A 21,037-nucleotide genomic window follows, 5' to 3' on the forward strand; every position below is an offset into this window, starting at 1 on the left:
ACTCTGTCTCCACTGTGTTTAAGATGCACACTGGATCTTGTCGTGATGACTGCAGATGAATCATGGAACTGAGCCAGAAGACTACAGAGCTTCACACACACCTTCACCCATAGAGATGGAAATGGAAAAATGTTGTTGCTGAAAAAAAGTTACTGCATCAATTATTCCCATTAGTGCTGATTAATCTGAAGCATTGATTATCAGACTATTGAGGTCGGTGGAGATCTGGCTTATTCTGGAGAAAACATTCAGCATTAATTAAAAGTGTACTAGAATATTTATTGTTTTACAGGCCCCATCCAGTCTTCGCCAGTCACACTTTGTGTCCTTTTAGTCAGTATATGTATACATACATATTGAACTGGTGGCTCTTTCCGGCAGGGGCATAGCACAAGAATTGGCAAAGCAGGCAATTGCGTGGCCGCCGTAGCTGAGAGGGCCCCCCCTGAAAACACCTAACTATGTTACTCTATCCCCAGCAAAGATAATTTTGTGAGAACATCCTTAAATACTTAAGAATTTGGTTATGTACAGAAGACAGCATTGCGACACAGTCAGCCAGAGTCCAAATGGACAGCAGGGTGCCACAGCAGAAAAAACTAACTCAGCCTACTAAAGTCAGTTTAATAGAGGGGATTTATAAAAGAGGACATTGCTGAGCCGGATGAGACAAATTAAAATAGTGTTAGGTCAACGATGAATGTTTATTAAATACTGAGAAAGAACACAATGCAAACATGATGTTATCAAGTTTTTATTTACATAAATCATACATACATACAAGACACCCTTGTCCTTTCTCATCCTATGGATCACTAAGACTTATTGCTTATTTTACATGAATCACAAGCATTGACGGTTATAGTTTGTGCTATCAAGAGTATAACTTGTGATCATACAGCACATTTCCACAGAGGATTGAAAATGATACAACTGTATGTATGTGGATGATAAACCGGTTAGAAACTAAGGAGGATTTGGATATGAGTGAACCACTGTGCTTTACAGCTCAGGGAATGATTGGTATTTCAGTCTCCAGGTGCTGTCCCCTCTACAGCAGCCTGTCCCATAAAGGTAGTCGATAACATACAACGAACGCAGAAAGCGACACACATAAAGTAACTGAATAAGTCAAACTACATTGAGGCAAAAAAATATTGTGCTCACAAAGCAGATGAAATATGGACAAAAGACAAATGCAAAGTGAAAATTATACACAGCACAGTATACATTCCATGGGTGTTAGCATCAAACCTTTACCTGGAATTATTAGCCTTTCACTTCTCTGTACCAACTCCAAAAAAAAAACACTCATAACTAACATTAAAAAGAAATAACAGGCTCGGACGCCACCAGAAGAGCCTGCAAACAGAATAAGGACACTATACAAATATCTATAGCATAGGGGAAAAAAACTTTCCAATGGTTTGGTCAACATGCCTGCATGTTGCTGTGGAATAACTATCATCGCATACTGTTAAAATCTGTACAAAATTAAAAGAGTGTAAACATCGGGGCAACTGAAATGTTCGATTTGTCCTCAGCAGGGAAACATTGGCACAGGTGAGCTTTCAACCAAGAGAAACATTACTGGAGAAAAAATAAACATGGATAGACATGACAAATATGTGTCCATTCATCCATCACACATCCACAGAAATATATCTGAAAGAATCCAACAAAATGGAGCTAACTGAGACGTAACAGAAAGCTGGGGAAGTATAAAGTAAAGGATCTCATGCTTTTTGGAATTTAAATTAAATTTAAAAAAATGATTTATATATTGTCCATACATCGTTTAGGGATGTCTTTTACTGAGGCAGCAGGTAAGTTTGTGAGTGGACATGCTCACTGCATCTCCAGAAGACATGGCTTTAGTGGGAGTGGCTGTTTCCAGTAAAAGATGGTTCGCTGGCCCCCCCTAGTGGCTAAATGAAGCATCTTCTCAGTGAAGCAGCCAGCCCAGCTGCTCAACAGCATCCACCTCAATAAGCAGCTGACTTTTTATCCTCTGAGCAGGATGTTCACAGACAAGTGCATGAAGGTGCTGTTATACTTCAGTAGAGAATAGAAGGCTTTGACGTTTGCTGTCTGGTGTTGGAATGCCCTCCAGCTGCAGGAAGTAGAGAAGGACTTGAACCTGCAGAGACAAATAAGAGGTGGTTGGACCCTCACAGGTAGGTTCTGTATTTATATAGCAGCCTTTCTACTCTTGATGACCACTAAAAGTGCTTTACAGTACAGTTTTTACAGAAATTCACTCATTCACATGCGCATTAACACAATTGATACAGTTCATCTATGTGCACCACTTTCTTCTATTACACAACTAGTTTTACCTGAGCCATGACCTCCAGAGACCAGCTGTCGTTCATGGAGATGGGCTGTGAGCTGTGTGAGATCTTGCTGTCTTTTTCGGAGGGCCGAAGCAAAGTGGGACCAAAAACTGTGGCCAGGTTGTGCAAAGACATCTTGTTGATGATTTCGTTTTCAGTCACCCTGTAACAGCAGAGTGTAAAATTACCCTTAGATACTCACAACACGATAAAAGTCATTTACAGCTGATTTTTTTCATGGTCAGTAGTAGATATTCAGTCCAAAACACAGTGGATACCTCTGGCGAGGAGGTTATGTTTCCTCTGTGTTTGATTGTTGGTTGTTTGTTAGCTAGCAGTATTATGCGAAAACTATATATATATCTCAATGTTAAACAAAATGAACAATAATCCTGGATCTTCCACAAAATTCTTCTACTTTGGGACATATCCAACTCCTCTACAAAATTTCATTGAAATTGTTAATAGTAAACTTTGAACAATCCTGGTCATAATAAACAAACAAATAAAAACATGAGCTCCTTGACGGGGTTAATAATGCATTTTAACTGGAGTTGTTTACCTTTTCAGGTGATCGAGCAGGAAGAGGAATGTGACCAGATTGGTCTCTGGGAGAGACAGCAGCAGGTTGAGCATGCAGCTCTCCTTGGCCACGCTGTCAGACAGAGCTGCAAAGCAAAGGAACACATGATTGTGCAACTGTATTTCTTTTATCTTAAATCTTCTAAAATTATAGGAAAATAAAGAACCGGTAACTGACCGATGCCTCCGGCGAAGTTAGGGTACAGCTCATCTGTGAATAGAGGCTCGGGCAGCTCTCGGAAATACAGCTTCAGTGTTCCAGCGATGGCGTTTACGTCCATTTCCCTCATCATGACAGACACGTCTCTGTTGTCTGTGCAGCAGATGAGACAGTCACTGAATACCATATAATACTTAAAGTTGAGTAATAGGCTTTAAGTCAGTAAATCTGGGCTCTTTCTTTAGTGTTGTGTACATGTTGATCACCTCTTCATTCCCAACACTCACTTGAATCAAATGCAGCCTTTAGCGCCTGGATGTCGGTGGCGACGCCAGACACTCGGTAGATTCCCACTTCATCCATCCCTCGTCGCTCAATCTCCTCCACACACTGTCTCACAATGAGGGGAACCTTAGAGCGCTCTCGCCTAAAGAGGACACAGTCACACAGCAACAGCATATAAAGGGGACAATTCGAAATACACCTTTCCTTATAAGTGCACTTAACACAAGACGCCAAGGTGGCTCTGACCAGGAAACCATATAACACAATAGGAGCAGCCAGTGCCATGTCAACTCAGGATATTTTCCATACAGCCAATTGTTTGCAGTCAGTGTTATTGTGCATTGATGTGGTGTCAGAATAAACAGATAAATTAGTTCTCAACTGGACAATTCACATGAACGCCATCTCAAGTCTAAACAATAAATTGGAAAGTCTGCGAAAATGTCGGTACCGGAGTTGTGGACGACATCACTTATAAACCAATTAACATAATTTAGGCTTTAAACAAACTTTAAATAGTAGCTTGAAATGTACATCGCATGTCAACCTCTCAAGCACACCCAACAACCCTGTTTAGATAATTCAGACGTTTTGAAAATATACATGAACATTTTAAATTACCGGTATTTGTTCAGTGTGCCTGTTTTTTGGTTGCTGTTTGTGATGTTTAAATGCCCCAAACACAAAACAAAACACATTTTGTTTACAGTGTCAATGTTTCGTCCACAGTCCAACTTTAAATCACATGAACACACCATACAACTTCACAGGTCACGACATACAACCTTCCAGGTGCACGTGAATGCACAGTTAGTATTTCTTTAGTTAGTAGCATTGTCAATGGGCCCTCTATTCAAAAAAAGATTTGGTAATTTTCCCAGAATAATGAGCAGAAATATTAATACTTTCAGGCTGCTATTTATATAAATGCTGGCTTACTTTCACACTGCTACACTGGGACACTCAAATAGAACTGAACCATGATAATGTTGTTAGTAACACTAGTTTCCCACTATAACAAGTTAAGATGTCGTCTGTGGCTTTTAGACCAAAGTTAGTTTTCAACGAGATGGAGCAGTATTTATACGCTGAGTCACTGAAAGCTTAAAGTAGTATGAGAAAACGATATTGAAACGTATAACATATCACCAAACACGTGTTAATAACTCACTTAGTTACTACGTTGATTTTCACTCCAAAGACACCCGATTGTTTCCGTGAAGGCATCCTCTTCAAACTGAACTCTCTGCTGGCGAACTTCATCGAAAGCTTCACCTCGATCTGAAACAAGTAAACACGTCATGTTTAATGACTGCCCAGGCCCAAGTCCCTCAAGTTCAAGGTGCTGCAATGACTGTTAGAGCTCTCAGCGTGTTTATACTGAGAACCCACAGGCTGTACAGAAGCTCAGAGACAACACTTGAAAAGAGTTTGAGAGTGTCAGCACCTCTCAGTTGTGCTGTGCTACACTCAAAGCAGATTGTGAGACTGAGAGACGGCAGGAGACACATGCAGAAAGCTGAACTTGGCCATGGGTGAAAAAAACATCTATTTTAAAACGTTTTAAAAGTCCTGAATTAATTGTTCAATTCAAATCCTTGACAACCCTTGTTCACATTTACTCACCTTCCAAATCTTAAAGCTAACCTATGATTCCATTGCATTTATATAGAGTTGAATGTTAAAACATATTGTAACAATAGCACAAGTACAGAGAAGTCGCCAAACTTAATAAAGTCAGTTTCACAGCAACAGTTATGGAAATGTTCCCAACATTAGCAAAGGAGAAGTAGAAAACCCCCGAGTAATAAATAGATCTTAATAGAACTGAAGAGGAAACTATTTATTTATGGTTGAGGAAGAGGAAGATTGTGTTATTATCTGTTACTTCACGCTTCCCTTTACTGCACGTCTCTCTAATCAAAGAACCTTTTTACCCAACAGATCTTTTATTACTGAGCTTCAGTTTCTGATTGACAATGTGTGTGGGAGGAAAGTTAAGGGAAAATCAATGAGGATATTTGTAGTGGTTGAGTCTCCATTTTTGTCACAAATGTTCAAAAGTATTAGACTTTATATTTAAAGTCTTAGGCTGCTCAACAATCACATCCAGATGTGTGGAACCAGACAGACCAGGTCTACACCAGAAACCACTACAGGTGATCTGGTCAAACCTGGACTAAAAAGTCGTGAGATTACTTTTGACTGTTCTGACAAACAAATTAATAGAGAGTGATAACAGTCACTAGTTCTTCGAAGGGGCTGGACGGCTCACACACCTCAGGCAACGAGAGACTGTTTTCCTGACTTAAGGCTGTGGCACATCCTGGTCTGAATGAAGAAATTGAATATTCTCCTTTCTTAGAACTTGAACTTTGATTTGTGAGGATAAGTGCTTGATGTGTTATTAATGTGGTGCATATCTATAAATATTTTGTGTTGGATCATTCATTGTGTTGTTTTTGATCTGTGTACATGTTGTCTTATTGTATCTACTTTGTCCTTTTGTGAGTCACCGGCTCAGTCTATTTTGATAATGGGGAAATAACTGATATCTCCCAGGCCTACATACATCTTTGTTTTTCCTTTATTTCTGAATAGTAACACTGATGAGGGCCAGTGTGTCGCCACACAAATGAGATTATTTTTTGTATCTTTGCCATGCATTTACCACACTAATAAAGGCTTTACATTTTAAGTTTTTTTTATATTTATCACCACTTTGCCATAGAGCATATTATGGAATTTTTTTAACACATATATCTCCAGATAGACATGCTTCTTTTTTGCCTTTTTTAAATGACATAATAATTTGAATGTGGCATTCTCCTTGATCTACCAACTACAACATTGTTGTTGGTGCCATCTCTTTTCCCTGGGTTGGTTTAAACACTTACCCCATTCATGGCGATTACTGTCCTCTGCCAGTCTTTATTTTGCAGTGTCTGAGGATCCAGCTGAAAATAAAAGTCACATTTTATTATATATTTTTCTAATTAATTAATTAAAACAATATCAGCTTTAAACTGACACGAGCACTGGGATTATTTTAAAGTGAACGAATTGTAATAATACAGTGATTTTAGTTAAATTAACTTATATACAGGTAATTAAGCAGGTAAATGTGAGTATTACCTGCTCAAGTTACTTCACGTAAACATAAACATATGGTAGGTAGCATTGACTCTTGCCACTGATCTATTTTTGTCATCTGACTAATACCAAACTGCCAACCTTCACTTGTGTGATTACACGTGTCCCTGCTGCTAATCACTGTGCCTGTCCAACATGGCAGATGTTCATCCGCCCAAGAAACCACCAAATCTCTCTCAGATAATCCTTAAGTCCGAAAATCTATTTTATTACACAATACTTGATAAAAGATCAGAAGGAATCCCAAGTGGCACAATGCTAGTGTCTGAATCTTGAAAGTGATAAATCCTAACAGAAAAAGAAAATTGTCAAAATCAAATGGAAAGGTAAAAAGACATGTATACTCAAATGCAGCCCCTCTACATGAACATCCAGGTCACACGTGTCCAGAGCTCGCAGCCTGTCTTTACCTTTGGTCTGAGCAGACTGCTGCGGACTCTGTCCCACAGACGGGCCCCTGTAGTCGGGGGTTTTGAAGCCGGGTCTCCCTCCTCTCCCTCAAGACTGTTGCTGGCCTGATCCACACTCTCCTCCTCATTAGGATTACTCTCACTCATCCTCTCTGGCATGAGTCTCTCTCAGCTCTTAAATGGTAACGACAACCAAAAACTGAAGTAGCCAGTGCTGTTTCTCAGATATCACTCTTTTCTAAACCATTGGCCTAACAGCATGAGCCGAGGCAGCAGCAGGTCCTTCTCCGCTGAACAACGAGCCATTAATCCCTTTGCTTAGAAGAAGACGCCGGACGAACTCCACTGATGCTGAAAGGTCACAAAACGCTCTGCCTCATCCTGTTGTCTCGGACATCGTTAAGACCCTGAATCTTCTCATTCCAGTGGGAGTCAGAGAAGGAACAAAGCCCAGAGTCTGCCAACCACGCTGCCTCTGTGTTGTTCTACTTCACAGATGGATTTGGGAGATTAACTCCAGCGAATCCCCTCCCACCCTCATTACCAACATGCTCGCGCCTGCCACTGGCTGGCAGCTCTGCCTCAGGCAGACTGAACAGGATCCTCTGAGCGCCAATTACTGATCACAACTAGTAGGTGTATTGTCTTCCCCTTATTTACAACAATATTGCTATATAATAGCCATGTCTTCTGGCACTTATTTAAGTGTTACCTTATCCAAAGACTCTCAATCATATTAAAGACGTATTTTCTTTTAGTTTGTTTTAATCTAGTAGCTATTATTTGTTAAAATAATCAATGTTGAATACACTTATAATCAAATCCATCTTATCGTAACTGAAACATCTCTTTGTACTGTCATTAACTTCAATATCTTACATTTTCTAATATGATTATATATTTATTTAGAGTTCAATACTCAATTCATAATTAGTTTAGGGTATTTTCTTGTTTTTAGATCTCATTTTAATTTGTTGTCTTTTTATATAATATACTACAGAGTCAAACTAAATTTTACACATTCAAAAGTAGAATTCTTTTAAATGTTATACTTTTAAGATTTGTCATTCTGACCTATTAAGTCATTATATTTCAATCAATCGATCAGATTGTATTTGAATAGCCTACGTTTACAAATCACAATTTGCCTCATGGAGGTAAACAATATACAAGGTGTGACATCATCTGTCCCTAACCGTCCAAGTGTGGGAGGAAAAATTACCAAGAGAAACATTTGTCTAAAAGAATGTCTCAAAGCAGATAGTTTCAACTGACAATAAAGGTCAATGAAGTTGTTGTAAGATAACTGACAGTTGTCCTGTCTGCAGGCTGTTAGTTTCTCCTCTAAGACTGAGCAGTGTTTTGAATCACCTGTCCAGTGGAGAAATCCCTTCACTAGCTCATCAAAGAGTGATCTGCCGTGGCTCTGTCCCTCTGTCATAGTCTTAAGCAGAGCCAGACGCTACATTTACTCAACCCACAGTCTAATCTGCCCTCTGTCACAGCACCATGTCAGGGGTCGAGCCCTGCTCCCTTCTTTTGTACAGAGAAAGGGCCCCACTGGGCAGGATTAGACAAAAAACGGTGTTGTGGTCAGCAGAGCAGATAAGACGCCACTGACGAGGTTCTGGCATCAATAAGAGGCATCAATCACTCCACATGGGCCAGGACTGCTGTCGTGTCCGTGGAACAAAGTAGATTTAAGGTCACATTAAATCTGTTAACATTGATTTCTAGTGTTGTTTCCTGCTTTGGCGACACATGTTAGACAGTGTGACGTCTAAGTCCAGTGAAATTGCCAAATAAATAAGCTATCACTCAGGAATGTTTAGACATTTTGTAATAGAATTTTTAAAGCTCTCAAATATGGATATTTGTTTGGTTGTCAGAAATCAACAGGCCGTCGAGAAGTGTCTTCAAACCACAGTCATCCGGTCCATTCACAACAACACAAAGAACTTGCGGTCCCTCGTACATACCTTTATCTGTCCTTTGACCATGATCCTGTCTGTGATCTCTGCTTCTTCTTTGCTCTGCTTGGTTTTGTTGCAGCACTTCTCATAACAGAGCAGTCTCAGAGTCTGAGAGCCCTCCAGTTCGATCTCGAACTCCTTTGCACAGAAACAGAGCAAAGCCACGTTATTGTTGTTATTGTAGGTTTCAGCACAGTGTTACAACATGTATTTTATCCAGTCCTCAGCATCCTGAGCATGCACAGCCTTATTCCAAAACTGATGAGCTTTATCACAATAAAATCATGTCTTATGCTCTTTATTGAAACAGAGCAGCGGCAACTGAAGGTGGATATGACCTCCTCCACTCTGGTTTGCACTCTCACCTCGTTCCAATTGGGCTCTGTCGAGTCTCTGTGCACTCGTGTTTTGGCTTTGTTGACAAAGTAGCCAAAAGAATCCACCTCCAGGGAGCAGTACAGGTCTAATGGGCAGAAGAATACGTCTTTTTCAAAGTTGATTCAGAATGAAACTTAAGGATCCACGTTAGTCACCGGGTTGAGTCATACCCAGACCAAAAAGTGTTAAAGGGCTCTATCACTGAAACCTTATGCTGACTTTGGAGTCCTACCAGATATTTCCCTCTCGTGTCAATACAAGTCTACTGGAGATGTTGGAGTATATCAAGTAATATCAAGGGGAACAAATCTTTGTTGGTTGAAACATGCCACTGACAACTGCCTGGCCAGCGCTTTGTGATAGAGGGTGTAAGCAGGCGGTGATTTGAGAGGCCAAAGACATATTTGAGGAGGCTTGTACACAATGTTCCCGGCTAATCCCACTTGTTCCCCTGCAGCTGCCCTCCCAGCTGACAGCCGCAGGGGAGAGGCGGGGAGAGAGAGTAGGGGGGAGAGGGAGGGAGGATAGCGGATGATGTGACACCACGTGTAACCTTTAGAATTACCGGTGATGGGATTTCTGGTAAAAAAAAAAGAAGCCCCTTACTTAAGCTCTGTTTGAGGCCTGATGCAGAGTGGACGATGACGTTCAAGAAGCCGTATAAACCAGAAGACTCATCGTCTGTGAAGAGGAAAATTCAGGCTAAGATGACATCCAAAACTGCAGGGTGTGTTACATTCTGAAACATGCAGTGGCTTAAGTGAATCATACCTTCTTTATTCACGGTCATTGGAATGGTGTGAACAGTCTGGAGCTTCACACATGAGTTAGTGAGCATCTGCAGCTCCAGAGACGTCAGAGAGAAGCTTTTAAAACCTGCAGGACAACGTCAACATTAACTGACAGCACCGACAACAATGTCATGACATCTTATTTAATAACGACCCTGCCATAATAACATTAGAAGTTAAGCTCACATTTCTTCTGCTGCTCACGGACAATCTCCCTCCATTCGGCACGCTCGTAATCAGATGAGATCAGAAATGTGAAACCCTGGAAGAAATTATCGAATATTTTGTTGCGTTATCATGCTGTGATTTCGTGCCATCAACAGCGGAGGGCAGCAGAGGGCAAAACGAAAAGTTGGTCTCTGATAATACAAGATATCGCAAACTGTACTTTACATGAAAGGTTAAGAAAGTAATCCAGGTCAAACGTTTCACGATGTCAATCGCTTTTTTGTCACCCACCTTTCCATTCCTGTTGGCCACTCTGAACGCCATGTTGGGAGACATGAGAAGCAGCAGGGACTCTTGCTCTGATAACTTCTTCCTGAAACGCTCGATGGCTTTGGGCCCCTTGGTGGTTCTCTACAGACAAACAGGGACATGGTTCTGTGAATACAGGGCCTGCTGTCTGCACACTTTGTTCTATTCACACGCTATTCTGGAGGTTCATCGTTTTATATGAGTTTGTCTTCAAACGTGGTCATTGTTGTGGTGTTCCTGTACATCACCCATAAACTAATGAATCGTACAGCTTGTTAAATGCCGTCTTGTTTTTCCTAGTATTTTTGGAATTTCTATAGGTGTGTTCACTCTGTATGTATCCTCACCTTTTCTCTTTGGATCTCATTCTTGATCTGGGAGATTCTAATCTTCATCGAGTCAATTTCCTCATCCTGGACCAAAGGAATGGGGGTGGACTCACAGTCCTCGAGGGTCTGGAAGGTCAGGTCATTCAGTGGGATGTACCACTTACAGTCATACTGTTGACCTTTCCTGTTGAAGGACAAGAGGTTATTATACAGATTATATGTCTAATTTTGTATAATATCTTCCTGCTTTTTGTGATAATCAGTATGAAACGAACAGCGCAAACCTACAGATAAAAAAAACTGCAGACTGCTCTATTAACCAGTGTAATGTCTGTTTGGGTGACGTGAGGCTCATTCTCCAGTGAACCTGGGCTCTAAACCGTTAGTTCCTCAGGGTCACAAGCCTCCGTCTCTAACTTCCGGCTGGACGCTGACCCAGACTCACCCTGCGGCCTGTTTCTTCAGCTTGGTGCAGAGCAGCAGGTCGGTGAAGAGGAAGACGTGACGGAGTTTCCTGGAACCTTCCACCAGCTCCACCATGAAGCGATCCCTCAGCAGCTGACGGTTCTGCCCACAGGAAGGAGAAAAAAAAAACTCATGTTGTGAGCGAGAGGTGATTTAAAACACTTTGTTACTGTGCCAGATGCAAACAGATGCAATACTAGGATCTGCTGGGATAACGGCCTGTAATTACAGATTTTACTCTGGTGCTAAGTTTAAACTGGTTTATTACGGGGTTCACAAACAAGGATTATGTGCTGATGTTTGCACATGCTCTGCAATACTGTACAGTCTATATTGATGCCATTGGTGTCAGATGAACGTTATCCTAACTCATAGAAGCAACAAACAGTAAACAAAACAATAAATCATTTGTGCTGCCATCAAAACCAGGCAGGAAGTGAACACTATGTTTTCTTTACCAGCAGCAGAGTTTCCCACTGATGTAATGCTGCAGCTTTCTGCCGATTTCAGCCTGGGAAGCCGGTAACCTGTCCAACCTGAGATTCGAGCTGGATGCGATGACTCAAGCTCTTCCTGTTGCAGCATGCATCTTAATTCCCCCTCTGTCTTTTTGACCTCAGGACTCAGGCTGTTTACAGGGACACTGCCCATGTGAGACTCTGCCATCCCACACCAACCACAGTCAGACAAAAACAAGGAAATCACTGCAGCACGGTTTTGCTCCGCTGTTTTCTGCACACTGTGGTTCAGCTCTGGTCGGATGCAGGCGTATTGGAGAGGCACTCAAACATGTTCAGTACTGTCCTGGATTGAAAAAGAGGTGGCAGGGTTATATCCGCTTATTGTTTTGTGTTGCAGACGAGACCACAAATAGTCAATTATCCAATGGAAAAACAAGAGCTGCCGCCGCACAGTGCTCACACCCTACTGCCACTGGAATCAGCTTGTGTTTTTTATGCTCTATGGGATATTGAGCGCTGAGGCATGCACAAGAGATGAAGCTAAACAAACTGGTGTGTTTAAATGGACGTGGTAATTACTGGCAGCTCTGGTGCAAAGATCAACAATGGGTGCAAGTTTACTCATGGGCTGATGGCACACAATAACAAACCCGTACTTTAAACTGATTGTCAGTGGCTGCCCTGTTATCTGTCAATCTTCCTGCAGGATTTCAGACTTCCCAAACAATATACAAAAGAAAGTTCCCAAGAACTTTCTTTGATTTCATATCCCAGCCTGGCGGGTCGGGCCAGTTCCCAGAAAAAACAGAGGAAGTCCTCAGCCGGGTCATCTGAATCAGAGCCTTGAGATGCGTGCCACTGGGTGGGATGGAGGGGACAGGAAGCATGGTTTTAGTTGGGACACACCCAATGGGCTGGTTGGGCAGAAGTTGAAACAGCATCCCGCAGGTCATTTTTGGGAAGCAGTGTTGACACTGCGGCAAGGAAGGATGGGAGTGTGCCTAGAGGTAATCGATGGGTTTTCCTGGTTTGCGACACGGAGACCCTCGACACCAGTTTGTACAGAGCTTTGTCACAAGCTTCCCCTACGCTCCACTTCCTTCATGTCTGAAGCAGACAGGCTCAGATGAGTCACCAGCAAACTGACACACACACACACACACACACACTGTTTTAGTGCAGCTTCCAGACACCCTGTTCTCCGAGGTCTTTACTGTCAACAGTAAAGACATGACGGAGATTACAGGAGCAGACATTCTGAATTAAGCAATACTGCAACTGAATGGGATTGAATAGATGCAAGTGTTCTAAAACACTGAACACTAGTAGTTTCATTCACTAGTAGTAAAACCCATATAACCAACATTTCTATCTAACTTTCACTTTACAATGCTACAGCATTACTCTGTGGATACCGAGTACCTCAACAAATATTAGCTGGATTGAAAACTGCTACAGACATTCATGTTTAAATTGCTATTTGTCCATTGCTATAATACCTGAAAGGTTTATTCTTTCAGTTATTTCACAAGAGACCTTTTTGCCTTTTAAAATTTTAGCATAAAGCCAAAAAACATTCTCAGGTCTTCTTTACTTTTTCTGTTTTCCAAGACAATAATGCACGACGGAGGACCACCAATAGGTTGAATGTCTGATTTACATTCAATGTGATGGAATTGGTGAATAACCAGCAAATCCAGTCTCAGCTGACCGATGGGAAGGGAAGTTATCCCTTGTGGAATGGTTTTCCAAAACCAAATATGATTTGGATTTGTTTAACAGCTTTTGCAAGCTTGCATAGGGGTGTATTTTTCAACTTGAAGTGTCAAAAGGCATTTTCAGACATGAGCTCTTGAGATATTTGTATTCTTCTTGTTTTGTTCATTTTAATGGTAATTTTAGTTACATGTCTGTTGATCAATGCACCCGCTCGCTCGTTGTAAATTCTCTGAAATTTTTTCCTGCTGGATTCACACATGGGCGCACTTAATCAAACATTCTCCGGACATTAGACTTGGGCGCTGGCAGGAAAAACTCCAGTGGAACTGGTTTGGATGTTTGTGTTCTCACCTACATCCCTTTCAGATAAAGTCTGAAAGCTACTAAATTCAATACTATAGCTCTTGGGTGATGAGGTAACCTGTCGCTTGCCACACTGACCTCTCCCTTCTTAACAGTCATGGACTGCCTTCGCGGTGTGATCTCTTCATTAATACTGGACAGGAAATTCTGGGAGATGCGCAGGGCGTCCAGTAGCAGTGGATAGTCCGGGTGGCTGGAGGGCGTGTGCTTCAGGAGGTCCTGGAATAGAACAAGTGATGACAAATTCAATCCCTAAAACTTTGATACGGAGGAGATGTTGCTCCAGATTCTTTTAAGGAAGAATGACTTACATGCAGAACAAGGGTGCTGCGCATCACTCTGTCCACAGGTTTGTAGAGAAGAGCTATGGGGGAGGAGAAGTCAGATCAACAGGCAAAGTCACAGCTCAGCTACTTATAGCACATATTGATTAATGTGGAGGCCGGCCATTCATTTCACTCAGTACTTACTTTCCAGTGAATTTTTAGCCGGCTGGTCTTTGCAGTCCTTTGTGCTTTTGACCTTGAGATTCTGGCAGAGATACAACGGAGGGAACGGTGAGGAAAAAAATACCCTCATTAAACCAGCGCAACTGGCCCACAGTGCAATTAAAACGATCAGCGGCACTATAAAGAGCTGCTTGGCTCCTTATGCTGTGAGGACTGCCGAAAACTGCTCTGTCATCCCGTGTCCCGGGCAGAAGTACAACATCAAACACGCTGCAGGCCTGCTGTGCATGGCGTGATTACATACCTCAGATATCTCTGCAAACTGAGTGTTTGCCTGGCAGCACTTGTCGGCCGTCTCCACAGCAACCTTATAGTTATCCACAAAGGCCCGGTACACTCCGAGCTGGCTGGCCTACAGGGCACAAGCAGAGGACAGATAGGTTTTTACCAATCCCTGATAGTAACTGGGTACATCACCGTGTGCTGTGCTCGGCCTCAGGCATGAGTTAGCGTAGTGATAAATATGGAATTAATACAATTCAGCAAAGAACAATGTTGGCTCCCATGTCTATACATGCATCCATGTAGCGTACGAGCGTTGTCATCTCCGTCCAACAGCCAACACTGAGGTAGCTCTTACTCAGCGACCTCCTATGGAGCATTTTGTTCTCCTTTACTACTTGTCCTGTGGCGCAGCAAGGCTTTTATCTGTCCGGGAGATGACTCCAAGCAGTCTACTCATGTGCGCACTGCAAGATCCACGGAGCATTACTAACAGCCACCGACTCCCACTTTTCTTTACCCAGAAAATCTCCCCTTATTTTAAAGACCATTAATGATCAAGGCATGACGTTTAAGGAGTGCTATAATTAGTTTCTGAACGTTACCGTCTTTGACTAATGTTGGTCTGTTTGATGAAGAACCAACGTGCAATTTGATGCTGTGAGGTTTCATGTTGTTTGGTGCTTGGTCGTCTGATCCAGATCAGGGTTCAAAGTCAGCTGAGGGGTTTGTCTCTCTGTACTGATCCGATGGTGGTCACTAAACGTTCATAACACAGTTGAACGAGTGCAACAAGTTTGAAGAATGGAACCATTATCACAGCATCTCACTCAAATCAGCTCATCAGATTCTTTGTATTCAATTGCTCCTTTAGGTCCTCATTTACTTTGGATTTACATTTGCTGACAGTATTGTGGTGCATTCAAGGTCAGTTAAAAGAATTGGTGAAAAAGGTTTTTGTTGCTTTAGCTTTAGCACTGTCAGGACATGTTTTCTTTCAAAATTATATCTTGAAATAATTCAACCCCCAAAAAATGTGTATATTTGCGAAATGGATTTCCAGTGTCATTGTATTACCAGATTACTCTCTATGGCTCTGACACACTCATGACTGCGCACAATTAGCTTTTGAAGAACCTTAGCTTTCACATACTCAACTAGTGTTTTTTGTTTTTGAAGGCCATGCTGAAACCAAACATGAACATAATCTCCATACCAGTTTCTGGAAGAGGTCGCCCACACACTGCTGGTGGCTCCAGTCCTTCACTCGGGGGAGCAGAGCATCATAGAAGTCCTTGTGGATCTCATGAAGCTCTGGTACTTTGAAGAAGATGGTTTCTATCTGCTGCACGGTCAGCATCGGCTGGGAAGTCGTGGCTGCCGCCTTCAGAGGCTTCATTGGCTGGACAAATAAAGAATCAAAGAGAACATATTTGAAAACAGTCACTGAATACGCATTATGAAAAAAAAAGGTCAGCAGGATTTTAAGCTAGCCTTTAACAAAACATTTACCAGTGAGATTAAATTATAGCACAGTTTGAATGGCCTTTAATGAGCTGGTGTAGCTTTCGTTAGCTAATGTCAGCTACTTTTGGCTGGAACAACAAAACCCCTTAATGCATACAACCTGCAGGGGAGTGTTTTTTCTGGTGATATATCTCAATTGACACACAGTGTGCCGTCATGTAAAGAAAACATTTAAGAAAAACTGTCAGTATCAAAGAGCATAAAGCAAGAGTGTGTATACAGTATTAGTGTTGAATTCAAATTCAAATTTGTAAGAGGAAAAATTTGATCCTCAATCAAATGTTATATATATTCAGAAACTAAGTGAACGTCAGTTACATATTCAGCAATGGTTTGTTAACTAGCTTAACAAGATCAAGTAAGGCTGAGGTTGTGGCATGCAATGTACTGTTTATCAATTCAACTCTGTATTTTTAAGAAGAAGTCTTACTTTTGTACTTCTAAAGATTATAAATAGTATATTATTTAAGAATATAATATATATAAACATATATAAAAGTATATATATGACACCAAAATACAATATATAGAATGCACAAGAGTCTTGAGAAAGACTGAACCAAATAATAGATGCTATATCAGCTAACCATTTGTTTTATTTCAACAAATTTTCTGTCTACACTTAAAGAGCTCAGAATAAACTTTTTTGGTTTGTGTGTTATGAGTGAGACGTACTATCAGTAGCGCCTCCAGGTGGCTGAGGTAGGTCTCCTCACTGGCCAGGATTCCTGACAAAACCCACTTTCTCATCTCCAGCCCCTTCTCTTGATCCAACTCCACCTGATGCACACATGGTGGAGAGAGCAAACGATTGGCAAACATGAAGGGAAGAAGCAGGGTAAGAGAGAAATCTGATGTCGACACGGGATATGTGAACCATCCACCCCCACACCTCTGCAAGCCCCTTGGTGCTGGTATTATTGTTGTTGGGGGATTAGGACGGAGCAGATTTGATAAAAGTCTGTGGGAGAGGAAGATTCCACGCGGCTTGCACCAGAGACTCCAAGCATCTTGAGAAAGACAAATGTGTTTCTAGTCCAGGGGTTGTTATTCCAAAACAGGTCAAATCCATCAGTCATCATGTGCGATGTCAGTAAGAAATTCACTGGCCAAGAGGGGTGGTATCAAGCTCTCCTGTTATATTAGCTATATAAAGAATGCTGTGTGACCCCGCCATCCCCACGCCCCCAATATGTAGACTTTGAAGATCATTAAGAGGATGAGGTTACCACAGATAGGACAGGAACACAGCTGAGGCAGAGGGGAGCTACATCTCTTTTTAACATCTGTTGCCCACAGTATGCTCACTCATCACATCCAGTCTTTCTCTACAACGCCCTGTGTCATGCTGAAAAGCGCTCCCATCTGGTCTCTGCATGGTGAACTCTGTCGCCCTCGGGATGCCTCAGCTGCAGCGGTTGTTTAAATGCCTTGCTAGAGGGCTTTTCTTTTTCCGAAAGGGACACTAGACTTGCTGTACACATGAAGTTTAGCTTTCTCATCATGAAATGTACAACTAAGTGCATTAAAACAGTTGTATAATGTCTGCTGTGGCTTTGGAGGAGTCTGCAGAAATGTATCTAATGACAACAAACAAACAAACAAAAACAATGGTCAAGTTGCATGATGGGAAATGTTGTGTTTTGGAAATTGCCCCTAGTTAGGAACCAAAATTCAGGATATTTTGGCCTCTCCTGCTTTGATTCTGAAAAATATTTTACATTTTTATCTGTCTTGCAAATCTCATAATTTAGTATAAGTGCTATACTTACTTACCTGAAAGTACCTTAAAATACAGTGTTGATGTCAATTTAATAAACAAACAAGACCATTAATGTGAAGACTGGTCTTCACATTACATTAACATCATTAAGGTTTTGTAGAAAATCTAGTGTTTTTTGTTATAGTACAAAACATGAAGCAGGAGCAAATCCTCTACTATAACCAACAAATTGTAAATTTCCTCAAGTTTGTGACCTATATGCAAACACATACATGTCTAGAATAAATAGCAGAACCACTTTGAAGCAGATGATTTATTGGAAGATTTGGTCTTACTTAGTGAAACCCTTTCACTATAACCGTCATGGGTTTAACACAAAACTGAGGAGGAATTTCAGGATTCCTCCAACACATTGGTAGTCAGATAAATAATATCACGTACTATGTCGACAACTATTCAGCACAGAACAAAAAGCCATAGCTACTGTTGAGATATCAGTGAAGGACAACATAGCAAAGAGTGGCACAGTGAGCACAGACAAAGAGTTGACGTGTCATACAAGTTGATTGGGAGTTGACCCAGTAGCATTACCGACAGCGTGGATTCCAGAGAGCCCGAGGACTGCGTGTCTCGGCTACTCCGGCTCTTTGAGCGCAGCCGTGGAGAGGAGGAAGGAGATCCAGTGTAGGACAGAGGGTCGAGGCGAGGCTGGTGCTCCTCTGAGTGCTCCAGGTCATATCCGTACGACAGAGGCGTCTCGTTGTAGGGACCCTCTGTGAGAAACAGTCAAACAAAGGACAATAGTCACATGGTGTGTCATTATCACGTTGTAAACACGGAGACATGCTGCAATTTGAAGAAAAAAAATTCTGATGGTAGTCATAGTGGGTGAGGCTAAAAAAGCTGTTTAGCAACTGAAATATGAAGATTGTGAAGATGCCTTCCCACAGTTCACTACAGTGTCATCAGAAATGACAGACAAACAAAAACAGGCAGAAACCACAGTATAATTAAAAGTGATAAAATAACACAATTTTTATTGTGTAAAATTATAGTGGAGACTGCAGGAGAGGTTTGGAACAGTTGCCGTGATTTTACCAGTTTCCAGTTAAAGGAAGCTGCTGGTCTGTGTAGAAATGCTCTCATAAACCCACTGGACACTACCAGCTCATCACCAAAAGGCAACAGGCTGGTGAACAGAGCAGGAAACACACAGACTTCAACATCTTTATAATGTGATGATATGTCAGTTATAGGATTTACAGCTTGTAAATCTGGCTACTGGCTAAAAAAACAAAACAACAACAAATACAACAAAAACATCAATTATTCTGCTTTACGGCAGTGATAACTATCGTGGCCCTGTGGTCTGCTGTGGAAACTAAACAGGACAGGCTCTTAAATGTGACAATGTACAGTGAACAAGAGGCAAGTGGGGGCCCCTGTGTTAATTTTTTCCCACAGGCCTTGAATGTGTCAATCCAGCCATGACAGCATTACAGTATATTGTGAGTTGCTGCTCTTATTTCCCCTGAATATAAAGAGGGCATTCATGTCCAATAGCGTCTGTCATAACAACCACAATAATCACTGCATCTTTTCCAGCCATCTGTCTTTATATCAAACCCTCATTTAACCTCCATAAACCTGTGACCTGTACAATCTCCCCACGTGGCTTGTGCCAGCCACCGAGGGCTGGTGCCAGGCCAGTGGATAAGTCTGGGGAACTGCACTGGCAACACACGTGCTCTGCTCTTGTCAGCCTGAGTTTACAGTGTGTCTTTGAGTGTTTTCCGAATGAGTGACAATATGTAACCTGGTGTAATATTCACTATGTGTGTACTTTAGTTTAGAGAGGTCTCTGAGTTCAGAGAGCAACACAGTTCCTCGGGACTATTTGCAAAATGGGAATGAGAAATTTTCATTGTAGGAATCGAAGCCTGTACTTTGCCCCATAGTCACAATGAGCATGTGCGGCGGGAGTAAGAAGTGTGACACATGAGACATACATGTTGTCCTCATCATCACGGGGAGTTTCGACTTTTAGGACAACCTGAAGATGAAGCTAACAGGCTACACACCCTCTAATTACCGGCCACCAGCCCTGACTCAACAGGAACTTCTCATCATTATTATTATCATTATCACCATCAATGATGTGGCCGTCGGAAGATGTACAGCAGAGATCTCAAACAGCTGTAAAACAAGCTGTAAGAAACCCACGTCTGGCAATGTGGAGGCAGGTATTCAAAGAAGAGGATACAAAACTGGATCGACTTGGCCCGAAAACAGGAAAGAGAGGATTCCGGAAACAAGGGGGAGGATAAAGCCGAGTCACCCAGTAGAGGCCTGGAAGACAGGCATACTGACAGGATGACGTCCACAGAGATCGTGACAAACTGACTCAAACACACACTCACATACACACACACACACACCCAGACACACACTGAGGCTTAGCAGAGAGCTGCATTGACTGCTGAGGAAGAGACTACAGCAGGCCAAACAGCTACTAAACACAGGGGAAGTCCATGTGAAAGGGCACTCTGTGCTCCAGTGAGATTATACATCAGGCCCGGCACTGGATGAATAACACATCCTCTCTTGGGCAGCAGCCTCAGAGCCACAAACTATCTCCTTCCAGAGGAAAAAGAATCAGCCAGAAAACACTGTGTTAGGGTTTAAAACTTCATTCTGCAGTCTTAACATACTGAGGCCTGTCTGTCCTTTAAAGGGACATTTTTAAATACCTAGAGCTCAATTGGCTGTGGCAGTGTGAGAAAGTGGACATCACAATAGATCCTCAGTGGGCGCCGTTGTTCTGTAGCGATCACAGGAATCGCCACTGAGGAAGTGTCCGGGCAGGTCCTTCCGGAAAATTCAGCAATTCATCTGCTTTAGAGCGGAAACAGGCTTTCTGCACAAGGTCATCTTTTCACAAACAGCTCCCACCCCCACTCCTAACACACACACAAACACACACACACACACCCACGTACACACGCACAAACTGACGTTCATGTATGGTCATGGCTAGCATATTCACATAAAAGATAACTCAAAAGAGTTTACAACTACATGGAAAGATTGTACTTTGTCTGTAAAACACGGTCATAATGGTTTGGCTGGTCAAAGTGCATGTATAATAGATTTGTTTACACTCCTTTGTTTGTG

The 21,037-nt window shown here is 41.9% G+C and overlaps 1 protein-coding gene across 2 annotated transcripts in view; it reads right to left on the reverse strand.

Annotated features, from left to right (window-relative positions):
• Positions 1-741: 741 nt before the first annotated feature.
• Positions 742-21,037, reverse strand: part of si:dkey-91m11.5 (PH_BCR_vertebrate and RhoGAP_Bcr domain-containing protein) — a 32,654-nt gene continuing 12,358 nt past the window's right edge. Inside the window, exons 2-23 of one of the 2 annotated variants that reach the window (XM_062384726.1) lie at positions 18,455-18,636; positions 16,816-16,920; positions 15,830-16,015; positions 14,636-14,743; positions 14,353-14,413; positions 14,194-14,246; positions 13,961-14,101; positions 11,320-11,441; positions 10,893-11,058; positions 10,528-10,647; positions 10,255-10,330; positions 10,049-10,153; positions 9,884-9,958; positions 9,265-9,362; positions 8,906-9,037; positions 6,261-6,320; positions 4,535-4,644; positions 3,366-3,505; positions 3,097-3,231; positions 2,899-3,004; positions 2,340-2,499; positions 742-2,140 (exon numbers count right to left, since the gene is read on the reverse strand). In XM_062384726.1, the coding sequence (XP_062240710.1) occupies positions 2,051-2,140; positions 2,340-2,499; positions 2,899-3,004; positions 3,097-3,231; positions 3,366-3,505; positions 4,535-4,644; positions 6,261-6,320; positions 8,906-9,037; positions 9,265-9,362; positions 9,884-9,958; positions 10,049-10,153; positions 10,255-10,330; positions 10,528-10,647; positions 10,893-11,058; positions 11,320-11,441; positions 13,961-14,101; positions 14,194-14,246; positions 14,353-14,413; positions 14,636-14,743; positions 15,830-16,015; positions 16,816-16,920; positions 18,455-18,636 (2,531 nt within the window). In that variant the 3' untranslated portion in view covers positions 742-2,050. Of the gene's footprint in view, positions 2,141-2,339; positions 2,500-2,898; positions 3,005-3,096; positions 3,232-3,365; positions 3,506-4,534; positions 4,645-6,260; positions 6,321-6,926; positions 7,597-8,905; positions 9,038-9,264; positions 9,363-9,883; positions 9,959-10,048; positions 10,154-10,254; positions 10,331-10,527; positions 10,648-10,892; positions 11,059-11,319; positions 11,442-13,960; positions 14,102-14,193; positions 14,247-14,352; positions 14,414-14,635; positions 14,744-15,829; positions 16,016-16,815; positions 16,921-18,454; positions 18,637-21,037 lie in introns of those variants that run through there. The other variant, XM_062384727.1, reaches the window with a different exon arrangement.

The sequence above is a fragment of the Platichthys flesus genome, chromosome 3, assembly GCF_949316205.1.
Source record: "Platichthys flesus chromosome 3, fPlaFle2.1, whole genome shotgun sequence".
NCBI lineage: Eukaryota > Metazoa > Chordata > Actinopteri > Pleuronectiformes > Pleuronectidae > Platichthys > Platichthys flesus.